This window comes from Gambusia affinis, linkage group LG02, assembly GCF_019740435.1.
Source record: "Gambusia affinis linkage group LG02, SWU_Gaff_1.0, whole genome shotgun sequence".
Classification (NCBI taxonomy): domain Eukaryota; kingdom Metazoa; phylum Chordata; class Actinopteri; order Cyprinodontiformes; family Poeciliidae; genus Gambusia; species Gambusia affinis.
The window spans coordinates 9,182,936-9,207,130 of NC_057869.1; the positions used below are offsets into that span (position 1 = coordinate 9,182,936).

Sequence of the window (24,195 nt, forward strand, 5' to 3'; positions counted from 1 at the left end):
AGATAGATAGATAGATAGATAGATAGATAGATAGATAGATAGATAGATAGATAGATAGATAGATAGATAGATAGATAGATAGATAGATAGATAGATAGATAGATAGATAGATAGATAGATAGACAGTTTTGTTATTTTTAACAAGGGGACAGTTTTGTTATTTTCCAATAAAAACACAGGAGAAAACCTTGAGTGAGGCTATAAGCCACGGGTTAGATCATATTACTCTACAAATCTTACAAAAATGCTGACATTAAGCTGCAATAGCAGAACCTTCCACTGGGGGGCAGTAACAAAGTTTGAGACGGACTTCCTCTTCGGCTGCCTGTCAGGGGCAATGTAAACATTTCATTCATGTGCGGTGGATTTGTCTACAGGTTTGTGGAAACTGTTTCAATACGTGTTACTTTTTTTTTTATTAACCACGAAACGTTATGAGTATTTCATTTGCATTTAAAGGTAAAAGGAGACGTTAAACACTGGTGTTGAGTATTTCCAATGCAGTCAGTAGTATATCTTAGCTAGCTGTAGTTTGGGTAGCCAGCACAGCAACAGCAAGAGCAACCTCTGAAATAGATTTAGTTTTATAAGTAGCCCATCTGCTGTTTTCTTGTTTCAAAGACTTTAACACTCGTCTTTAAATCGTATACATGTATCATACTTTCGAGCTACATGAAGCAACAGCTATTAGCAGTTAAAGTAACTTAGTATATTATACATCGCTGTGTACAGAGATGAATCAGTGCTGCTTATTGATAAGCCTTCTATGACGTAAATGAGCTATAAACCCAGGGAGTATGACAATTTAACCAGTATAAAGCAGAGAGATGTGGATAAGCTGTTGATCTCACCCTCCAACTAAAGGTTGAAGATCAGTGTGTATAATAGTTAACAGCAACATGTTGACTTTGCATCATAGAAGTGACTGTGGGAACCTCTGATGTTGCTCTGTCAGCATGGCCTCTACCTCCAGTTTTGCGCCTCCAAAACTAGCAGACTTCATCTTGACAGAGCGCCTGGGCAGTGGCACATATGCTACTGTCTACAAAGCCTACAGAAAGGTGAGTTTAGGAAAGAGGAAATGGAAGCCTTTCTGTATGTTAGTAAGTAAGTTGTATGTAAGTTAAATGTTTCTTATTAATATTACTTTTTTCAGATTCACAAGTTTTCTGTTTTGATTTGACTTGATGGTCTTTACGAGTTTCAAAGAGGGATATCTAAGCTCTGCATTGTGATCTAACAGGGGAACAGTCGAGAAGTGGTGGCAGTGAAAGTTGTAGGGAAGAAAACTCTCAACAAGGCCTCAACAGAAAACCTTCTCACAGAGATTGAAATCTTGAAGACTGTGCGTCATCCTCATATAGTCCAACTCAAAGACTTCCAGGTATGTGCTTGTAGAATAATTGCTTTGTAATCACACATCCAATTTTAGCATGTGAAAGTATGCTTTGTACTTTTACACAATAGTGTGTACAATGTTACTCATCAAGCAGCTTTGTGTTGTAGAGCAAAATGGTGAGGTTTGAATGTCTAACATTCCTTTTGAATGCCATATATCACTTATTCACAGGTTTTTCTGTTCAGATGTAGTCAGACCTTTACCTTATGATAGTTGTGTTCATATCTATGTCTGAAACTCTATACATAGCAGATGGGTAAACAGTCAGAAGGAACTTTTGGATAGTGTGATTAATTATTAACATCATCTTTGGACATCGGAGAACACATAAAATGTTAAAGATTCTGTAAAAACAAAACATTTTATTACCTGACAAAGTTTGCTCTCACAAGTTGCACCTGCAATTACCTGAATGGTCTGGTTGTATATTCCCTATTGACGCTACCTATCCTAGCCATGCATAGGTCATGTTGTGGCCCCTTTCTTCACCTTTGGGTTGTGGATTTATCTATCAATTTTTTCATTATCCAGGGGTAGAAGAGTGTTTCCAAATGAGAAACTATTTATGCTCACTCACGTTGTGTTGTGAGGGCTGAAAGTGGCAATCAGAAGATTTTAGACCTTGTAGCTAATCTTGAATATTTTTTGTCTCTTATTTCTTTCAGTGGGATGTGGAGAATATTTATTTAATCCTGGAATGGTGTTCAGGGGGAGATCTCTCCCGGTTTATTCGCAGTCGCAGGATTTTACCTGAGAGTGTGGCTCGGCGCTTCCTGCAGCAGATAGGTAAGGTATAACAAGTTTAAACAAATCATGTATACTTTTCTTTTTAGAGCCGGTAACATTTCTGATCATGTCTTTTTATGTGACGTTTACATATTTGTGCACAAACAGCCTGCGCTCTTCAGTTTCTTCATGAACGGAATATCTCACACTTGGATTTGAAGCCCCAGAATATTCTACTGAGCGGCTCGGTCCTCAAACTGGCAGGTGAGCTCATTCCCACCCAAAAACTGAACACAAACCCTTATGAATTTACTACACAAACAATTAATAGAAGCTATCCCTTGCAAAAGCATGTAGATTCTTTGATCATTTTTACCTTTATGCAGGTTAAAACGACAAATCTCGACATGTTTTGTTGGGATTAAAAGGAATAACGTTTACAAAGAACATATTGCTTAGTATTTTGACTTGCTGTCTAGATTTTGGGTTTGCCCAGTACATGTCACCGTGGGATGAGAAGAGTGTGCTGAGAGGCTCTCCTCTCTACATGGCTCCTGAGATGGTGTGCCGACGCCAGTATGACTCTAGAGTGGATCTGTGGTCAGTTGGCGTCATTCTTTATGGTGAGTGCTTTTTAAAAAATCTCTTTTGAAATCCTCCAAGATGAAAAACGCACAACTTCAGTTTATCCATTTACAGTATCTTCAGTCACTAACATAAATTTATATACACTGCTCAGGTCTTGAGCTATAAAGTGTGAGCCCCCTCTAATGGCTATTAATAACAACCTGACAAGGCTGCCTTTTCACAAGAAAAGATTAATCACAGGAGTGGACCTGCCGGCTTGAAAGAGCGCGCTCAATAGGTCAGAACAGAATTGGACCATTAATCATGTAATGGCAGGCTGTTGAAGGGCCCTTTATAGGATTAATATTACAGTAATAAAATCATAATGTTGCAGTCACAAACTGGACTATTTCCGTTGATTGGAGCTCTTGACACCAGATTGTGTTTGAAAATTAGAATTTTTCAGGTAGCTCAAACACAACTCACTACTCAATTTAATTTCTTTTATGCAGTATCTAAAAAATAGCACTTTCATGTCAATCTGTTGAACTTAGTTAATTCCTCTGCATTACTGCATTCAGTGATTTTCCAGTTGGAGAAGCAATGAGTTGAATGAGCACCACAGGATGATTAACAATTAGCAGCCAGTCAGCGCCGCTTGGGAATATTCCTGTTTTCAAATGTTACACATACAACATGCTGTAGAAATTGGTTAGAATAGAGAGGAAATGAAGTGTGACCAATTTGCACTCTGAAAACAGGTATATGTAAAAGATGTGATACAGTAGATGACCTTAAAGGGATAATACGCAGATAAGTTCTTTGGTCTCAACTTTTTCCTAATTTGAAGACCAATTTTGCTTACAAGACTTCACTGCCCATTTTCTTTGTTGTTTCATACATTTGTTTTTTGATTTTGTATAATTAAAATGCCTTCTATTTCCAGTGTTAAATGTTCATCAGACATTAAAGTGTATTGATCTTTCAGAAGGCATTTTTGTTATATTATTCCATTACTTGTATATCACTTGAAAATGGTCTCAAAACAACAATCGCAATAACTTCTGGGACAAATTATTGTCCATCAAAATTTGTTATTGTGATAGACCTATTAATGCGATAAATGACCTTAGGAAATATTAGGAGGATCAACTAAAGCCAGCTTTTACAACAATTTACAGATCTTTTATAAAACTAAGCAAATGTTCTCTTTATGGGAGCGCTTTCTTTTAAACAATATAATATATTTTCTGGTGGAAGAGGGAGTACTTCACTCAGTCATGTGCAAAAACACAATTGTGTACACAAACACCCACACTCAAATCAGCAGCATATCTTAAGGGGAAAAAGTCAGAGGCACTAAAATAAAAGCTGCAAGCTGTTTGATTAATATTGCACTGCTTGTTCTTCATGGAGACTCATACAGTTTGTATTGATTTGAATTGAGGTTTAAAATGTTGTTCTGTACTGTATAAAGGTCTTAAGCCTCATTTGCATTGCCTCGCAAAAGTCTTCTCACATTTTGTTACATTCTAGCTGCAAATTTCAGTGTTTGTTATTAAGATTTCATTTATTAAACCAACATAAAAAAACCATTAACTGGTCAGAGTTGACGGGAGGATGGATGGAGTTAATATTATGCCGGAAAATTGTGATAGAAAACCTACCAGAGGTGCAGAAGAGTTGGGACCGAGGCAGAGGTTACTTCCCAGTAGGACAAAGACCTTAAAGTGGACTATTATTCAAAATTCACATATTGCACATTTTTGTACTTCCATTTTGTTCTCTACTGCTTGTAAAAACAGCCCATGCGCTCAAAACTGGAAATAAGTTTATATAAGTTAATGCTTTTTGGTGTCTGGAAAATTTTGATTTAAAGTGACAGGAGATCCTAAAACAGCTCATTCTGAAAATAGCTTAAAATACACATGAGAGGAGCATTGCATTAGGCTCAAACTCTATAATAGTACTATTTATTTTACACTTAAAGTTGCTGACAGATAATATCAGCTTGATGTCATTAATTTAGTTTGATTTGATGAAGAATCTATCCCTATCTGTAAATTTCTCTCATTTATTTCTATACACACAGAGGCTCTGTTTGGACGAGCTCCATTTGCATCAAAGTCATATGCTGAACTGGAGGAGAAAATACGAAGCAATCATCCAGTCGAGGTAAACATTTACAATTTAAACTAATTGTAAACAAAGCAGCACCGTTTTGTTCCTCCAAACGGTGCTGGATTTTAACATTGTCTGGAATAGTACAAGTAAAATTGTTTTTAAATTGCCTTTAATTTCTTAATCCGATATACATAATCAGACTGATTAGAAATGAGAGAAATTAAAATTCCCTACAGGCATCAGTGTAGTCATGTTTGAAGCTTCTTTCTTGTCAATCTGCCTTTATACCACTAGATGGCAGAGTTTTTATATTTGTGGAGGACTGGTTCCATCACTTACATTTAGAAAGCCTGTTTGGGATAACATCTACAACAGGTTTGTTAATGAAGAGAATTGCATAGAGATATGATGTTCAAAACTACTAGTTGCTTCTGTTAGAAGACAATGTGTCTGAATGTTTATCATATATGTTTTCAGATTTGTGATGTCCAAAATATTTTTTAAACAAAAAGTTATTTATGTTTATGATTTCTGGTACATACAAAATAAGCCCTGTTTGAATTGGGCATCAGGAAGTTCAGCCTGTGTTTACTTTTGATGAAGAAGTGCTTTCATGCCAAGTGAATTCCCAAGTAAGCATTAGGCTTTGACTTGTGGAATCACATTAGAGCATTGTGCGTTATCCAGGGATACACCTTGACTCTAAAGGTCATCTTTTGTCAGAACGTAGAGATGTGGAACACAAGGTTCTGTGCTAACAAAACACTGTCCTTTGTTTTCTTGGATCATCCTGTGAACGGCGCGCAACATAATAAGGTTGTGTTTTGTGCATTAGCTCCCTCCTGGGGCCCGAGTCTCCAAGGACTGCAGAGACCTTCTGTTGAGGCTGCTCGAGCGAAATCCAGATGCCCGGATCACCTTTGAGGAGTTCTTCACTCACCCTTTTTTGGATATGGAGCACATGCCAAGCCCAGACAGCATAGTGAAAGCAGTAAGAGAAGGAGAAGAGATGAGCTTGTGGACAAACTAGCACCACAAACACTACAGGCCGATTGTTATTTTGCATGGTTTTAATAGTTCACATTAACAGATGTTTCTTTCTCATTGGTATTTTAAGAAAGAGCTGGTGCTGCAGGCCGTGCAGAAGGACCAGGAGGGGGAGCGCTCCGAAGCACTGTCTTTGTACTGCAGTGCCCTCGAGCACTTCGTCCCCGCCATTTACTGTAAGGGCAAGATATACTTTCATATCCTGTCTGTAGCTTATCGTCTACACAGCATGTTCTTTGCACAAACGCAATAAAATGAGAAGGAATGCTCATTCTGAAATATTTCCACTTCTTCCCTAGATGAGACAGACCGACAGCGTAAAGATGCCCTCAGGCAGAAGGTATGGGTAAAGGACCTTTTCATATATGTAGCATGAATAAGTTATGCCAATTATTTTTATGTCAGCCACATAACCTCAGAGTTAATCTAAAGGATTAACAAGGAGAAGATTTATGTAGGATCAAAGATAACAATTTAACTAAAGTTATCAGAAGAATCATTGTGAGCTTGTAGACAAGGGGTGCCCAAAGTTGGTCTTCGAGGGCCGGCATCCTGCATGTTTTAGTTCTCTCCCTGGTTTAACGCATCTGGAATCGAATGATGGCCCATTAGAAAGCCTAAGAAGAACACTGACATGCTGAAAAGGTTGATTGTACCACCAGGGAAAGAACTAAAACGTGCAGGATGCCGACCCTCTAGAACCAACTTTGGGCACCCTTGTTGTTGACAATAATTTAAAACAGGGTGTCCAAAGTGGGTCCTCGCAGGCGGCATTCTGCATGTTTTAGTTCTCTCCCTGGTGGTAGTAACAACCTTTTCAGCATGTCAATGTTCTTCTTAGGGCTTCTAACGAGCCATCATTGGATCCAGGTGCATTAAACCAGGGAGAACTAAAATATGCCGGAGGCCGGCCCTCCAATACCCACTTTGGGCACCACTGATTTAAAAGTAATTGTGCTCAAGCTAAAATATATTTACTAATGATTTAATTGGGAAAACCAAATGCACAAACAAAAAAGCAGAACAGAAGACAGTAATTCTAATATTACTTTAAAAAACAGTGCCAAAAGGAAGTAGTGTTGTGACAAACTTTCATTATAACGTCTTAAACTGATTATAGTCTAAATTTATCAATACTTTATTGATCTCTCAATATCCTAGAGAAATAAACTCGTAGACTAGTTTTAAGTTCAAATACGTAATGGTAATGTGGGGGAAAGAAATACAAAGTTAGATGAATCTCAAGTTTTGGAGTCACTTTGATTGCTCAGGTTTCAGCAACGAAAACATGGCTAGAGAAAGAATTAAGCACCATGGTTTTAATTTACCAATGAATGAACAGCAAATCTCTAATTTATGGAAGAAAGGCAAAAAATATTTTTCTGCAGCAAAACAAGATAAATGTAGTAAAGTAAATGTGTTCAAACAAAACACTTTGCAGAACCCAGACGGAGCTTTTCTCTTGCCAGTGTGTTATTCCAGGGGAGGAGTCGTCATGACAACCAATCAGAGGCAGTCTTGGGGTAGCCCAAGAGATTTATCACATTTGACAGCTAATAATAACTTGGATTCTATTACTTTTTCTAAAGCACATTCTTTAGCCTGAGACAGAGAACAAATATCCAGAGTATATTACTCTTTACAAAATAGTATGCAGTTACTAGGCTTTTCTCCACTCTTTTTCAAGCATGGGTTTTTACACATCACTCACTATTTAAAGTTACAATTAAGCAAGGATTATTGTAAACCTTTTATGTTCTTTTTCTGAATGGGTAAAATGACATCAGAGTGATGTTGACATATGATGGCATTCAAACAAATTCCTTTTTTGAGCACAACAGCTATTGAGGTTTTAAAACATTTATATTTCAGAGATTTGTCCACCTGTGTCAAAGAAAAGGGTATGGTAAAGCCAATTGTGATATGTTGCTGAACACTACAAATAACAACAATATACTTTCTCTATCTGCCCTTTTTAGTGGCATGCAGTGTAAGTGGAAAAATGTTTGTTGGTTAAAGAAGTCATTGTAAGAGTTCAACCCACAGGTCAGGCAGTATGTGTCGAGAGCTGAGGAACTGAAAGCCCTTCTTGCTTCGGACAACAAGCGGAGCTTCGAGGAGGCTAAGACATCCAGAGATGTCCTCCGAGGTAAAGAGCATACCCCTTGCCTTTGTTTCCAATTAGTTCTTAAAACACTCGATATTTTCTGATTAGTTTTCACCTCCTTTGGTTATAATGAACTAAAACATTTTCAGATGAATACATAACTTCTAAACCCTTAAGAATGTGTTCTAATATAAAAAAACTACTGATTAGACTAATTTTAATCAAATCGGGATCATTATATCTAAAGAAAATGTTCTAATGATTAAGTTATATATTTATTAAACCATGAGTCTAAAACTATCCTGAAGTGAGGCCTACTCAAAACAATCAGGATCAGTCTAATAGTTCAACATGCGTTAAAGTTAAGCATAATTAAAACTAGCATAATTAAACTAATATTTCCAGCATCTTGAACCATGGAGGTTCCTGGGTTTTTCTTTAACATCCTAACCAATATCCTTTTATTGGTTGTGATAGTTTGGGTCAGATGCTTGAAATTTAGGCACAGTATTCCAGCAAGTCAATGATTCCAGTCACTCAACAAATGTGGTTTTGCAATGGACAAAGTATGCTAACGTTTAGTGTCTAGAAGGCCACAACCGCAGTGCTTTTGCTCTAAAATACATGGCAAGAGGACTGGACCCAGAATTGTGCCAGGATCTTATTAACTGCAAAGAAAATGTGGTTTAAAGTTGCTTTAGAACCATAATAAATGGAACATTGACCAATATATTCAACGTTCATTGATGATCTTGATGATGGCACTACTCAAAATGTAATATTTGTAATATATAATATTTCACTGCCTTTTCAATAATTGGTTGTATGTTGTTTCTATGACTTCTTATTATTATGTTTTTATGTTGTAAAGCACTTTGAACGTCCTTATTACTGACATGTACTATACAGATAAACTTGATTGATTTAATGGTATCTCAAGAACTTGGTATGGGGCAATTTATTTGTATGCAGAAGTGTGGAGAAAATCTGCACTACATTCAAATTTTGGAACCCAGTTTTTTTGTTTATTTTTCCACTGAGGTTGTGCCTTTCTGTTTATTCCACCCTTGAAACAGTTATTAGACCTGAGAACAGTTCAAATACATTATTGAAACCACCAAAATTATCTTGATGACATTTAGTACTGTATATAATCTACTGACTTTAACTTTATGCACTGTTTTTCTGCCTTTTTTAATGTTCAAAATGTATCCAAATCATGAATCCTTGGTGTTTTCAGCAGTCCTTTTTATGAGTTAAATGACTGTGAGCTGTAAGCTACTTTTTTTTCTTCACAGGCACTATTACTGAATTTAGAAATGTATTTTATTTTTTTATAGAAATGTCTAAAGACCAACCACGTCTCCTAGCTGCCTTGGAGATGGCCTCTACTGCCATTGCTAAGGTTAGACACTGAGATGTGATATGAAAGGCTTTTGAAGAATGTTCTTGTTGGTGTCTCTGGGAATAGACTAAAAACATTTTCTACACCAATAAAAACTTTTTCCCAGAAAGTTAGGAAACAATACACCCACTGTTAAGACAGCTGTCCGAGGTTCCTTTTCAGACAATAACTCCTACAAAAATGTGTTCTGTTCCACTTTGTTTTAATAAAATACTGCATGTTTAATTTACTGCTGAAGACATAAAATAAAAGAATCCACAGAAAAAATTATGAAGGACCCTAAATATAAATGCACACCACACTTTTGAGAGTTTCTTTAGTAGGAAGGTTTAAATATGATCCTTATGATTTCACTCTATCCCATATGCATTTCCATATGTAATAGTGTGTGAATACTTTTCCAACATCTTGTGCTTACAAACTGAACCTTTAGAAAACCAAGAATGAATAAATAAGTAATGTGATTTTTATGGGACTTCTTTATTGTTTATTGTGATTTGATTTGGTCAGTGTCAACAGTTCTGATCATCTAAATCTGCTTTCATAGGAGGAGAATGAATCAGATGATCTTGAAGCTTTGGATATGTACCAGCAATGCTTAGGAGAGCTACTGTTGGCATTAGCAGGTAACCAAATGCATTTATTGCATAATGTTCTGAATTTAAGGAAATATTGATATTGCATTAAGATCAATATTAATACAATATTAATATTGCATTAAAATTGAAAAATTGAACTTAAACTTAACTTAAAGAAAGTACAGACTTTATCAGGTAAGTAAGTTCAGGTAAGTTCCTAAACTTACTTGATATCAAAGTTAAGTTCAGGAACATTTTAGGAAGAAATGTACACTATTTTACATTCCCAAAACGTATTATTCATCTGCATTCTGAGATTGAGCCTAGTGATCGGGGAAGGGTTGACAAACGTATCACAATATTGAATATTATACTGTTACATATTGGCGAACAAGTGGCATAATATTTCCTGCTTTATCCATAGTTTTCAGTCCACATCATTTTATTTTTAAATAGTTATGACGCATGGGGCGAAATTGTAACTGCTCCTGTTCAAGTTACTCGACATGTTGTTGCTAGGTAACCAAAGAATGAGTGAGTGAGTTGATGTCGCTCATCTTAGCTTAGTGTGAGAGGTTGATTGACTAAAGCCTGTCCTCTTCCTATATCCCCCAGAATGCTGTGCAATTCTGGAGTGGAGTTCAATGAATATATTCTACATTGAATATTGAATTTTCCATCGTATTGATTTATTGTCCTGCTTTAGAGCAGGGAAGGACTGCTTTGTTAGAGATGAGCTTACAAATTTGCTAAACAATATGATACTACAGAAATCATATGTAGACAGAAAGAGGCGAAACTTCAAATGTGAGATTAGATCACTAAGAAGGAGTAATGAAGATTTGGAGTGTTTTAAGTAACAGACATGGGAGTAACAGGAGACACTCCAGCAACTCACTCTGTGGCTTGGCGTCCATTAGGCCTGGTTGATGAGCTCATCTGGGAGATCAGCCTAATGGAAGAGGTGGGACAGAGTCATCCAGATGTGGCTTTGAGCTGGGATGAGACCGGCTGCCAGTGCCCTGTGTGTGGTATGAAAGCTCTGTCATCTGCTTCCACTTCAGACACCATATTTCAAATGTGTGTGTTACTGAAGCCTGGAGACAAACAAAAACTATTATCCCTGTTACCACAACTTTATTACTTAAATGTGTTGTGGGGATGAAACTGAAGAAACTCTTTATGTAAGCAACATCAAATTAGATGTGCTAAGAAAGGTCTCCAGGTTGTCTATGGAGAAGTAATTCCCGTTTCTCCACTGTCAGAGTGTGTTGTTGTGCAGCAGATTCCACCACAGTGATTGTTGGGAGAAAACATTGGTTCTTTGTTCACCCAAAAGCTCTTTGCTGTTCAGCTCCCCAGGGCACCTCCCTGCCACAGAGCCCTCCTCCCTTTTCTCCTCTTTCTGCCACTCTACCCTCCAGCACAACCGACTATGAAAACAATGGCCTAGATTAGAAAAATTTCCACTTCTTCAGCCTCCAGTCAAAACACTAGTGAAATCTAATCTAGTAGGTCGCCTCTTCTTGAACAAAAGTGATTAGATACTAGACTCCCCACCTATTTTAGTTTCATTATTTCTCTGCTCTTTTTCTTTTTTATCCCACTCTCTACTCAATCCAGCTGAGCCCCAGGGTCGCAGGAGAGAGCTGCTCCACAATGAGGTGAGTGGGTGAAGCAATGGTTCTACTTTTAGCACCAACAAGATTTGTACCTATCTACAGATCATCCATTTGCTCTGCTGTGAGAGAGGGCTGACTGACAGACTCACCCACCAGGTCACTTTTTCATGTGCGTGCTTAACAATAGTCACCCCACTGTTGCCAACTTATCGACTTTGTCGCTATATTTAACGATTGTTCAAAGAAAAACATTGGTATCATCCAAAATCGCATCAGGCTTTTTAGCGATTGCTGATCAGACAGAAAACTGCAATCGGTTCACCCCTAGTGAACACGCCATCACAAATGAATTTCATGGAGCCAGTAAAGTCTGTCGGTGAAAATGAGCCACTGTTGTTGACAGTTTCTTAAATTGAACAGATTCAACTATTATGTCACATGGAAAAAGTATAGGGACGGTTCATTGTTAGGTCCTTCCCTTTCATCTAACGCATAGATATGTGCCTACTGAAGTTTATTGAAGACAGTTAAGGAGACACAGCTGTCATATCAGATTTATCTTGTCAACGCAGCTTTACGAGCTACAGCTGGTTGTGTCCTCTAAAAGTTCAGATACTGAAAATATGAGAAACTGTCTGTTTTTACTTTGTTATAAGATTTCACGACCAAGACAAACCAAGCTATGAAAATAATGGCTGAACTCTGAGATATTTCTGCAGCAGTTAAAGTCACCAACACCACAGCACCATCTATAATTCTCATGTGGCAGAGAGAACCACCAACTGTCATCCTCGATTTGACTGCCCAGCCAAAATTAGTAATTAGGCATGAATGACCTTTATCAGACATGTAATCAGCAAGCCAAATTTTACTCAAAAATATGACATCTCAGGCTTTTATAGCAGATCTAGAGCGTGCTAAATTTGAGTTTCCAAAACTGTTTAGCTGCAATAGCAGCTAAACAGCTCTTTGCACCAAAAGAGCTCTTTGGTGAGAAAATTAATTTTTGTATAAATTTATATATAATGAAGAAAAATTTTTAATTCTTAGAATCGAATGAAAATATCAGAAAATTCTTGCATGATTGTGCATTTTGATAATCTAGAAAGACTAGATTAGAACAGAAACAATCCCTCAAAACCCTCAAATGAGTCTTTTATTACCTGTGTAGGTTTGCTGTTGATTCTCTGTAAGTGTTTTCTTTTGGTCCATTGTTTATCTAGCAGCTGAACCAACAAAACATCATATTTCACCAACCAACCCCCAGAGGGAGGGCAGGGCCCTGAGTGGGCCTCATGGACCTCCCTGTTTGAAGTTTTATGGGTGCTTGCCTTAAGTAAATTCAGATGCGGTTGTAATAATCTAATGCAGCATCGGGAGGCGGTGTTCGGGAAGAGAGGGGTAAATTAAAAGCATGTGTGTTTGTTAGAACCCGAAACAGCCGACACACGCTGCCTAGGTTTGTGTTCATAACTATTTTAGAAAATCCTTCTTTTAGAGTTTCTTATTCTGGCTCCTCATAGTTATTATTGTCCTTATGTCTTTCAGTGTCATGTTCCACTTACCCATGTATGTCTCCCACATTTGTTGTTCTTGCTGATTAGAGGGATCTTGATTAAAGTTCTGTGGTGGGATAATATCAGAATCGGAACCGGATCTTGAGTAGCGGCGGTTAAAATGATTATTGCATCTAATGACTCTTGAAGGAACGTTGCAGAGCTCTTAGGTGTCTGCAGTTTGTTAGTTCAATCTTTAAATGTTGCTGCAGCTCAACCCAAGAAGGTTTGACGACACACGCAGGTGTTACAGAGTCAAAAACCTTCTGAATCACCAGAGGATTTATAGCAACCTGCTAACAACTGTTACCAGTTGCAAATGTTTAAAACATGACCTATAAAAAAATATCAAAGAAAAATGTGGAAAACCTTAGCAAGAGTTAGAATGTTAGATTGTAGTCAGTTACTTTATGCAAAATTATTGATACTGCTCAAACTCTGGGATTTTTTTGAAAGTGGAAGGAAAACAAATCATCTTAAATGTGTGGTGTTCACCTATGTTCACTCCCTCTTAGTAGTCTGACTAATAAATATAGCAAATATAGTCCATTGTATAATTTTCCTTCTATTTCACAATAATGCACTACTATGTATTGCTTTGTCACACATACCAATAATGTAATGTAATAAATGTTTGAAAAAATATTGTTTTGCAAAACATTGTATGTTAAACTCATTGGGGATTTTGTTCTGACAATATATGTGCAAATATTTAGATATAGCTTGGATATTTTAGTAAGTTGGGGGGTTTATTGTAAGTGTTTTTTTATTGTTTGTTTGTTTATTTTGCCACACGTGGCCTTTACTCATTAGTAGTTTCAAAGAAGGGGAGGCCATGTAGTAAATGACCCAGGAATGGGAATCAAACCTGGGCCATCTACACTTTCTCTGAGTCACATGTTGCCTTGATATTTGATTACATCAGATGAATTCTCTACATCTGCCTCTGGAGCCATCACTAAAATAACATCAGCAAAAATTGTGCTCTCTATAAAAGTTAACAACTGTAGTGAACACACCCTTGTTTTCAGGGCGCAATATGTTATTTATGGAAACTTTTATGTCTCCTGTCAGATAAAAAGCCTCATGACCCGAGCTGAATACCTCAAGAAGCATATCAAGGTAAAATATACTGGCTTTCCTATCAAGCAATTTTCTAAGGATAATTACTTATTTTGACTTCTTTTTAAATGGTAATAAAATGGTTCATAGAATGCTGTTGATGATCTTAACTTCAGTAGATTGTTGTTTGTCTCCATTTTCAGATGGAAGAGACTGAGAGGGATGTGTCTCTGGATCGGGAATCTCTTGCAGAATCTGTCAGAAGCTGTGAGTTTCCCTGTTACGCTGAGTAAACCATTTCATTAAACCAGCAGCGTTGTACTCCAGTATTTTCAGCTACGCTGATAAGTAAAAACATAGCGGGGCTGTTAGAGGAATGTGGCAAGCATTCGGTGCCACAAACTGCAATAAAATATCCTTTCATTAACGTTTTTTTCCACTGGTTAAATATGAGCCACCATCTTGCTGTGTTGCTTGCCACCCTGTAGGACGTTCAGGCTCTTTGATTTTGCTTTTGGACAGCTCTGTGCAGCTTGGTGCTCTTGTAAAGCCCGACTTGTGAAAATGAAACATGATGCAAAAAAAGACTGACCCTTAAAACACAAACCCTTGGAGAAATAACAGTTTCTTATTTCTATTAAATACTCAGCGACTGGATGTTACATATTTTCATATGCAGCTGGACCACAGCGTACCATTACTTGGCTTTTAATATACCTGGATCTCCACAGTGGTTACATATATAGACAAAGCCCTAATTCAGAGTATTTTCCGGGCTTAACTCCAAGATTGCTAGTGGACACCTAAAGCCCAGACAATATCCTGTTCTCAGGAATAAATTCCTCAGGAATTATGAATTTAAAAAAAATAAGGAAAGGGGGCAGGGCACTAAGAAGTCAGCAGGCTGCTCTAGCTTTATGAAGAATGTGGCTTCTTACCCTGCCGCTGTTGTTTTAATGAAACCAAACTACAGTCGGGCTTACCGGCTGGCCTGGATCCAACAGCAGCTGCTCCAGATTGGGTCGCACCAACGCCCATGCCTGTCTGGTGGCCTGGGACTACACCAGAAAATGCAGCAAAATGCTGAGAATCATCACACTGTAACTCTGAGACAGCAGAGCAGCAGGCAGTGTTCTTGTTTTATTACAAATATAGCCTCTTCTAAAGCCCAAAAGACCCTCAAAGACTTGTTAACTGAGGGCGCATGGGAAGTAAGGAACAGAAGGGGCGAAAACACAACGTTCCTCTTACACAAGTGTTTCCAAACCTTATGAGTAAATAAGTAGCAGCAGACATTCATCCTTTGGAAACAGCCATAATTGTTGATTTATGGAGCAAGACATTCTGGATGAATAATTATATAATAAAGAGGATTCATATTGATGTTTTTCATAGCAGGGAAATAACTTCTTCCAAACAATCAAAAATAAGTTACTTTATTTTTATTCATACACTTATCATACATTACAAGACCAAATTTCTGTTCATTTTTATTATTATGACGTAGAGTTAAAGATTTGTAAGAATTAATTATTTAATAATAATTTATAAAATACAGAAATGTCATGGCCTTCACAATCAAGGAGCAGACTGATGTGGAGGGTGTCTGACAGTCACTAACACTCTCCACAAGGATGTTAAGCCACAGCATGGAAGCTACTTCTTTATAGAGTAATGAATGAAAGTTATATTATTAGAAAGTTGAGTGGATGGAAAATATTTTGCCATAGAATGGTGCACAAGCCACAGGCTGACAAAAGCCGTTAGTGGAAATCTCCCAAGCTTTAGACTGTTCCTTCAAGAGTCGCCACACCTGATACACAAGCTGTAACTCTCACTGCTTGTGTAATATCACTCCTGGACCTGGATGGGTACAGTGAAAAAAGACCTGACTGTAGGTCACTAGTCCAAAGTTTGCATTTCATTTGAAATTTAAGTTCTCACTTTGGAGAAAGAGTGAAGAGTTGCTTGAAGTCCAGTGTGACGTTTCCACACTGGTCTGATCTGAGGAGTCGTGTCATCTGCTGGTATTTGTCCACCGTCCCACTTTACAAAAATAATGTATTATTGGTCAAATGAAGTATTCTGACTAATAAACTGAATTATGGGGTTTCATTAAATGTAAACCATAATCCTCAAAATTAAATGAGATAAATGCTCAGAAAGCATTACTGTGCATAGCAAATTTGTATAATTAATGACTTTTTGTATTGGATTACTGAAATCAATTAACTTTTCAATGATATCATCATCACATAATACATGATGACAAATGTGATTGCCACCCTGTCCTTATGAATTACCTAAAATATGATGGGAAACCTTTTTATTTGGTGCGTGTGGCATTGATGAATAACATGAGTCTCCTGTTCCTTCTCAGCGTGCAGCTTGCAGTGAGCAGAGCAGCAGCTGTGAAACCCAGGAATGTCCTGTAGGTCGTCTGTCAGTGTTCAGGATGGACATGGCAACCTCACCACACCAGGCCTTTGCAGGGGCCAAAGTACACCACATCCTAACCAACTGAGCTCACTGTCTGGGTGGGATGCGACAGTTGCCAACCAAAGGTGGACAGTGTTTTGGCTGCTGCTTTAAAGGTCCCTAAACCAAATGAATTGGCAGGTAAAGGACTCGGTTTAAATGTTGTTGTTTCATTTTTAATAAGGGAGACCAGAGGGTGCTAAAGTCCTGAAAGTAGCTCTTGAATTTTGGATTTGCACATTGGTGAATGTGAAAGTTTCCTTCCTTTTACTGTGTGTTGTTAGCGAGCTGAGCCTCAATCCCCTCCTCCAGACACGCCATTGATATGGAAATTCTGGACAGCTTGTCTGACAATACCAACACTGTTATGCTAAATGAGTTAAACTGAGACTGCTGCATTAGTTATCACACGGCATCGACAGGTCCTTTCAGCATGCTTAGGAGTTGCACAAAATGCAAACACAATCAAATATGAACCGTAATGTTTAATCACTGGTGTTTAGAAACGTACTGTTAACTAGTCAGATTTGTGCAAGTTCTCCATTTCCTTTACTGTGGGTCAAGCACAGGCTCATCATGCTCTCATCACTGACTGAATCCTCATCAGAGGTGTGGTTCCTGAAGCACTTGCACTGGCGTTGTGTTTAGGTTTGGGTGGGGATCTGTATCTGACCTCCTCACAAATCCTCCAAGGCTTCTGTTAAAGATTAACAAGCTGAACAGATATACTGAGTTCTTTTGTACCTTGGATCCAGTTGAAAAAAATATTCCTAAAGGGAAGATTTTTAGACAGCTGCAATTTCCACACTGCTGTATGGTTTACTTTTTTTTTTTAATACCAAACTTGTTTTTATTGTGTATTTATTGGAAGACAAAATAATAATAAAGATGAATATTATACAAAAAATCTGATCTTCAAAGTTGACTTTTTTCTTTTCTGCCCAGTTGTCGATATCACATATTAACAGTAACATTTTTAAATGTCTGCATTTTGGTCGATCTTTGAGAGCAAAACTGCTGGGATCATATGATAGAGCTAAGCATGGACTCCATGGTGTAAGCAGAGTATCCTGGAAAAACAAAGATGTTATGAGAAATTACTAAAATATGACAGTTTTGAATGGACATAGGCTGAATCTAAAAACTTCCACAATAAATTATATTTAACTTCATAGACTAATCAGTTTGATATTTTTGTATATCAAACTGAAGAAGGAATTTGTGCTTTTTTATGTTGCAATAACTTTAATGTAAAACAAATCGCAAGCAGATTTAAGTATATTTCTCATGACTAGAATCAGCGCCAAGATGAACTAATCCTACTATGCTCTTACATATTAAAGTTTTAAAAAGGAATAATATTTTAAACTTTTAAGTATGTAACTTTTATAAGAAATGCTTTCTACGTATTTGTCAGAACTGTTAGTATGTTGTAACATTACAATATGAGACATATCTATGAAAAAAATGAGTTTTTCTTCCTATGGGTATGCTGTCAACTGCAGAAATACACTGCGCTGTCAGAAACAACTAATTAGAGCCAGGAAGAAGATCTTGGCACTGTCAACAACCCTCGTGTATTCGCTGCTCCTCATGTGTTCCTTAATAAGCCAAACAATGTTGACATATCTTGACAGGAATCAACGCAAAACATTTTGAAATTTTTTCTTTGAAAGCTTCTCCCGTTTTGTTTCATTAATGTTTAAATTCTGTCCATCTGTATGTTGTTAAATAATCTTTGTCATTTCTGGAAGAATTTTTCTGTGTAGAACTCAGATTTGAAATTACTGGCTCGAAAACCAGAGAACTCAAGACACGTTCCACCTGTTGCGCCAGCTGTAAAAGCTTTTGCTGTAAAAGAGAGAGCCACGCAGCTCCGATTTGAAACATCCAGGACGGAGAACCATGCGGCTCGTAGCTCTAATTGGCTGTGGGTGCCATCACCGTTTGGCTCGGTTTCTTCGCTTTAATCAGGACATGAGCAAGTTGCTGCCAGGAAAACTTTGGCTTCCTTTGTGACCCTCGTGATTTCTTTGTTGCTTAATTCTGGGAGTGCTGCCAATTTATGTTGCCCCACAAAAAAAAAGAATAAAAAAGTTTTGTGATTGCTCTTCCAGTGATACAGCTCAGGGAGCAGCATCTCGAGATGAAAAAACATAACCCAGTTTTCCCCTCAACCACAACCTGTACCTCTGTGGCTCTGATTGGCCTCCATTTTGTTTCAGCACCAAGCACACAAGAATCCCCTCTCTCTGAGTGGACCTGATATCAGTGTCCTGCGCAAAGACAGGTCTTTGCAGTTTGGACTGGTTAACCTGGACCTCATGATCCCCACACAGAGCAGGCTGGTCATTCACTGTGCTCCATACACATTCTGTTCTTCTGCAAGACAAGAGCCTTGAAATCCCTGGGGTGGCTCTCACTCTGGAGCATTGAACAGAAGAGTGTGGGTCTACGGAGCTGGGGTGGTTGGGTTGAGGGTTGTTTTAAAGGAATGTTGAATAAAGATAATTTAGAAAATGGGCTCCAGCACACTGCTGCCTCTGTAACCCTCAACCCCACCAAAAACACTCAAGTCCCCAAGGCTTCTCTGGCCATGTTTGTTTTGATTTTGCTCCCAGAACTGGCTGGAGGGAGGCCAGAAGGGATTTGAGGGGGTGGGCTGGTTGTTTTGGAGAACCTTGGGATGCATGGCAGTGATTAAGACAGACTGAACTGAAGACAGCCTCTGTAAACTGGATCTAATAATGCTGCTCTGTAGCTATGAGTCACTTTAAATCACTCTAACTGTCACAGAGCCATCCCTCAGTTAAAACAAAATTAAGACAATCTGTTCAGTGCTTGGAGACACAAAACTCTACCACCTGTTTGCTCACATGGAGTGGAATGCAAAAGTCTTCTCACAGCATCAACTTATATACATTTAGTCGAACAACTTCAAACTTAAATGTGTTTGATCAAGATTTTATGCAATAGACGAACACAAAGTAACATGCAATTGTGATGGAGGGATTTTTGGCATTCATTTTCCCTTTTTGTTTTACAAATAAAAATCTGAAAAGTGCGGAGTTCCTGTGCATTCAGTACTGGTAGAGTCTATATCTATCTGTGTGTAATTTATGGTTATTATACATGCAGCTGTTTTTGAAAGAAAGCCTTAAGAAGTCATATTTTGCCATTTTCAACAAGCCGGTGAGACAGCATGCCACACTTTTCAGACATGTCAGAAATCTTTAAGCTTCATGACATTTCCCTCCCACTTCACAATTATCCACTACTTAGTGCTTGATTGTCACATAATATCAAAATAACATATATATTGTAGATTTTGATTTTAAGATGGCATGACTGTGAAAAAGTACAAATAGTGTTAACACTTTAACAAGGCAATATGCCAGTCTTCAAACAAATGATGGGTTTAGCCACTATTGTTTCCCACCTGCTATTGCCTGTTCACATTTGTTCCGCTCTGACAGAAAGTATAGAACAGATGTGTTGCTCACACAAAGCAGCAACACCTAATGGTATTTTTATAGTTTGTCAATGACTTGTAGATATCTTAGAAGGCTGGGAAGAAGCCCCAAATGGCAACTCTCTTTTAAAGTGGGTCATATTGTTGACGTCTGAAATGCCAAGTAAAGCTTTTAGCAGATTTTCTTACAGGGCTGATGGTATCATTTTAACTGAAGCCTTAACGTAGACTCCTGAATTGCCATTTGTTTCTAGTAAAAGTGGACTGAGCAATGACTAGACACTTAAAATTCCTCACTAGGTTTCAATTACACTGACCTAATCCTTTAAGAATCAGCAGGGAAAACAGCCACATGCAGGGCTTAGTGAGACAGTCCAACGCTGAAACAGGACAGACAGTTTGACCAACAATAAATTATTTTTGGTGGTCATTTGCTGTATTTCATGGTGTCAATCAGAGCATGAGGATATACTGATAAACCCCTGGCAAAAGAGTATAAATTATGACTTGCTTAGTTTTGCAAGTCATAACTAAGAAAGTTATGACTTGCAAAACTAAGCAAGTGAAGTGAAAAGGGAAATAATACATGAAAAAATTAAGAGTTGGGTGCAGTTGTGTTCATCCCCACTGAGTCAAAACTTTGTAGAACTACCTTTTGTTCCAGTCAGCTCCAAATGTTCGTGGTATCACTACAGGCTATGCACACATACAGATTAAAAATTCTCCTTGGAATTTGACAAAATACATGACAAACAAATAATAATCCAAACATATTGTTCTTAAAACTCCATATATCGATTCATTTCTTTGTCAAAACACAACATGACACTTGTTTAGGTCATACATATTTTATTATAAAACCTCCATGTGGAAAAGCTTTCTCTGAATTCATATTATTGCTACTTTTCTAGAAACGATGCAAAACTGTCTGGTTTCTTCACACTGAATCTGATCTACATTTGTATGTTTATCCTAACTGGATATAGGTGAAACCTTTTTTTGCTTCATATTCATGTTGTATGTTAAGTTATGTTTCATAACTTAACATACAATACAGTTCAAGATTTAATTTCAAGTGGCAAAGATGGCAGCACCACTGCAACTTTCCCTCCAAGACTATACAGCTTAAAAAAGGCAGACGAAGAAGAGATGGGATAAGAGTGAAAAAAAACCCGGCTGGTTTGAATCACATTTTCTATTGGTGCAGACATTTAAATGGGTCACATTAGCACCTCGGTTTAAATGTGGTGCGTGGCTAATTCACTCAGCCTAAAACTAGCACTGTAAAAGCATTCAAGGCACGTCTTTGAAAGCAATAAACCTCACTGTGAATTTGTGCAAGTAATCTCTTGTGCTAATTTGGGCTTTGCCTGTTTACAGAAATTTACAAAAGAAACTGGTGACAAAAAAATCTATTAAGATATCCTTAAATAAGACACAGAAACACACATTTAACTCTCCACAGTGCCTGGATGTCTCAATTGCTTATTTTTAAAAATTTTATATTTGCATAACTTTTTAATATAATTGTGAAGTGTGCATTTTAGATAATGATTTTACTCCCCTTGTGTTTAAATGTCATGTTTTCCACTAAAAGAAGACATTTCCTTGTGCTTTAAACTACAAATTGGGTTAAAAGAAAATTCTGCTTTTTGATGACTTCAGCAAATGCTGAGAACAAAATGCAGACATTTTATGTTCACCCATTTTGGCAGCTGATTTTCTCAAAGTGTTGTTAGCAGTGTGAAAGCAATAATAACGTCAGGGAGCTTTTACAAGCTTTTAGGGGATCCAGGCTGCAGGAAGGAGGAAGAGAGGGGTGGGGAAAAGTCAGGAAGAGTTCAATAAAACTATCTCGGATGGGGGAGGGGGACAAGCAGTAGTGCTAGAGAAGCACTTCAGTTAATTTAAGTAGTCAGACCCACACCCTCGCCTGTCCGGGTTCCCACAAATATTTGAAGTGTGGTTACTGCAACAATGCTAAGGCCTCTGCAATGGAGAGGAGAGCAAACAGAGGCTGGATGGCTCCACTGTTTGCCTAAACTCTTAACAAAGCCACACTTTAAGAAACAATGAAAGCTAACCAAATAAACAAGAGCTGTTTAAAGGCACTCAAAATGTTCCCAGCAAAGTCTGCTTCAGGTCATTTCCTATCACGTAAAAGAAAATAGTTAAGGTATTTTTGACAACACTTCTGCGCTCTATGTCAGAGAGGCCCAGTCATATCCTTTATCCTGGGGTTTGCGCTCTCAAAGAAAAAGGTCTCCCATTGATTGATAAATCCAAACATTCCAGTCGGCAATCCATCTCCTCAGAATAATATCCATAGAAAGACAAACATCATGAAGCTGGGTAACCTCTGGCACGCAGAGGAGCTGTCAGTGTAAGCCTCCTCTCTGTCAACTTTTCGATAATCCTCCTCATCGGGATAGATCTCCTCCACTTCAGGTTGGTCAGAAGCAACGCTGTGGTCCCCAATGGAACAAAGCTTGCTCATGTTCTCCTTGACCACCTCGCAGAAAGGTCTCTCCACGCCGTCACAAACGCAGCGGTTCAGCAGCATGCCGTTGGGGATGAACAGCATCTGCTGGATGGTGGCGTTGCACCTGGAGGAGCACCGCCTGCCGTTGAACAGCTGCCCGCAGTACGACAGGTAGGCCGTGAGGGAGGCGTGGCAGCTGCTGTCCTCCTCACACCGCTGGCGGGCCTCCATGCAGCCGATGCCCCCTGCATCACTGGGGTGTCTGCGGGGCAGGCACGGCTCTATGGCCTGCTTCGCGCCGAGGCAGTTCGGGTCCTTCGCGCAGTCACAGGTCTCCAGATCCGGCCCGCTGCGGGTGTTGTTGAGCCGGATCAGCGCCTGGATGCAGTGGCTCGGGCAATGGCTCCTCGTCCCGCGGATGATCCCCTCGCATGCCGCCAAGTATTGGTTGTAGGCGAGCTCACACTCGAGCTCGTTGTGGCACTGAAGGATCGCCCGCCAGCAGACTAGCTGGGCGTCCAAAGCCACCAGCAGCCACAGTAGAAGCGCCAGCGAGCTGCACTGACATCTCATGCTTGGCTGAAGTTTGAGGCGTGTGACGTGCACATCAGGATCGGAACAAGTCAAGCAAGCGAAGGTCCGACAGAGGTTTTGTTACCATCGAGGTATATGTACAAATGTTCCACAAGCCTGCACCCGTGTTGGTCTTGCTTCCTGTTGTTGGGCTTCGTAATAGCAGAAGCAACCAGGAGCGGCTGCGAAGTAGAGAAAGAGCGCAGAAACAGTCATCTCTGGAAATATGCGCTTTCCAAACCAGGAGCCTCGGGTCTGCAGTCTAAGAGCTATCCAAAGTTCCGCTCTTAGCACTAATGTTTCTCACAACTCCTCGGTTCGTTTCACCCAGAAATATAACTTTTAGCATCCATCCCCGCTTCCCAGAGTTGTTGTTGAAGACATAGTTCTATCATGCTGCCCCGCTACGCGCGTCTTTGTCCTGCTTCTGGCTGTAACGTTTCACGGTCCGACGAGCATTTCTCCACAACACCCCTCCCTCTGTCGAAAAAAAGAAAGGAAAAAGTCTCCCCCCACCAGCCCCCCTGGCTCCCCTCCTTTTCTCTTCTTTCATTTACCATCCTGGTCAATGATTGGTCGCAGATTGGAAACCCACTTCTAGCGCCACACATCCGAAAAACTGCAGCGCACTGCTAAAGTAATCATACAATCATACATGTCTGACATATCAAACTCAAACCCACACTTCAGTGTGGTTTTCTTGGATTTTATGTGATAGACCAACACAAAGTAGTGCTAAGTTGTGGAGTAGGAAGAAAATTTTATTTATTTATCGCCAAAAAAGAAGAGAAAAAGTCTGTCAGGTTTGTGGCGTTTGTGTTTACCTTTCATTTTACACCTCATTCAAAAAAAAAAAAAAAAAAAAAAACCAGTGCAACGAGCTGCCTTAAAAAGTATCCTAATTAGTGAACTAAATCAACTTCTAACCACTGTATCACCACGGCTGTTCTGTGAAGGTGGTTTATTAGAGAACATTTGTGAACTACAAGCGGAGAGC

At 38.7% G+C, this 24,195-nt stretch overlaps 2 protein-coding genes across 3 annotated transcripts; one reads left to right on the forward strand and one right to left on the reverse strand.

Annotated features, from left to right (window-relative positions):
- The first annotated feature begins 276 nt into the window (after window positions 1-276).
- ulk3 (unc-51 like kinase 3) lies at window positions 277-17,578 on the forward strand. 2 transcript variants are annotated; one of them, XM_044135565.1, is made up of 17 exons: window positions 277-377; window positions 956-1,061; window positions 1,244-1,384; window positions 2,065-2,185; window positions 2,294-2,389; window positions 2,605-2,748; window positions 4,785-4,867; window positions 5,652-5,807; window positions 5,934-6,039; window positions 6,163-6,203; window positions 7,910-8,012; window positions 9,311-9,375; window positions 9,923-10,001; window positions 11,577-11,617; window positions 14,206-14,253; window positions 14,397-14,460; window positions 16,574-17,578. In XM_044135565.1, the coding sequence occupies exons 1-17, from the start codon at window positions 355-357 to the stop codon at window positions 16,588-16,590; spliced, it is 1,434 nt and encodes a 477-aa protein (XP_043991500.1). In that variant the 5' UTR covers window positions 277-354; the 3' UTR covers window positions 16,591-17,578. The 2 variants fall into 2 exon arrangements, with proteins under 2 accessions (XP_043991500.1, XP_043991508.1); XM_044135573.1 differs by having other exon boundaries at window positions 289-377; window positions 920-1,061; window positions 16,574-17,554.
- A 3,397-nt stretch (window positions 17,579-20,975) lies between these two features.
- Window positions 20,976-23,685, reverse strand: si:ch1073-459b3.2 (growth arrest-specific protein 1). Its single transcript, XM_044096467.1, has one exon. The coding sequence runs from the start codon at window positions 23,196-23,198 to the stop codon at window positions 22,455-22,457; it is 744 nt and encodes a 247-aa protein (XP_043952402.1). The 5' UTR covers window positions 23,199-23,685; the 3' UTR covers window positions 20,976-22,454.
- Between the last annotated feature and the right edge of the window lie 510 nt (window positions 23,686-24,195).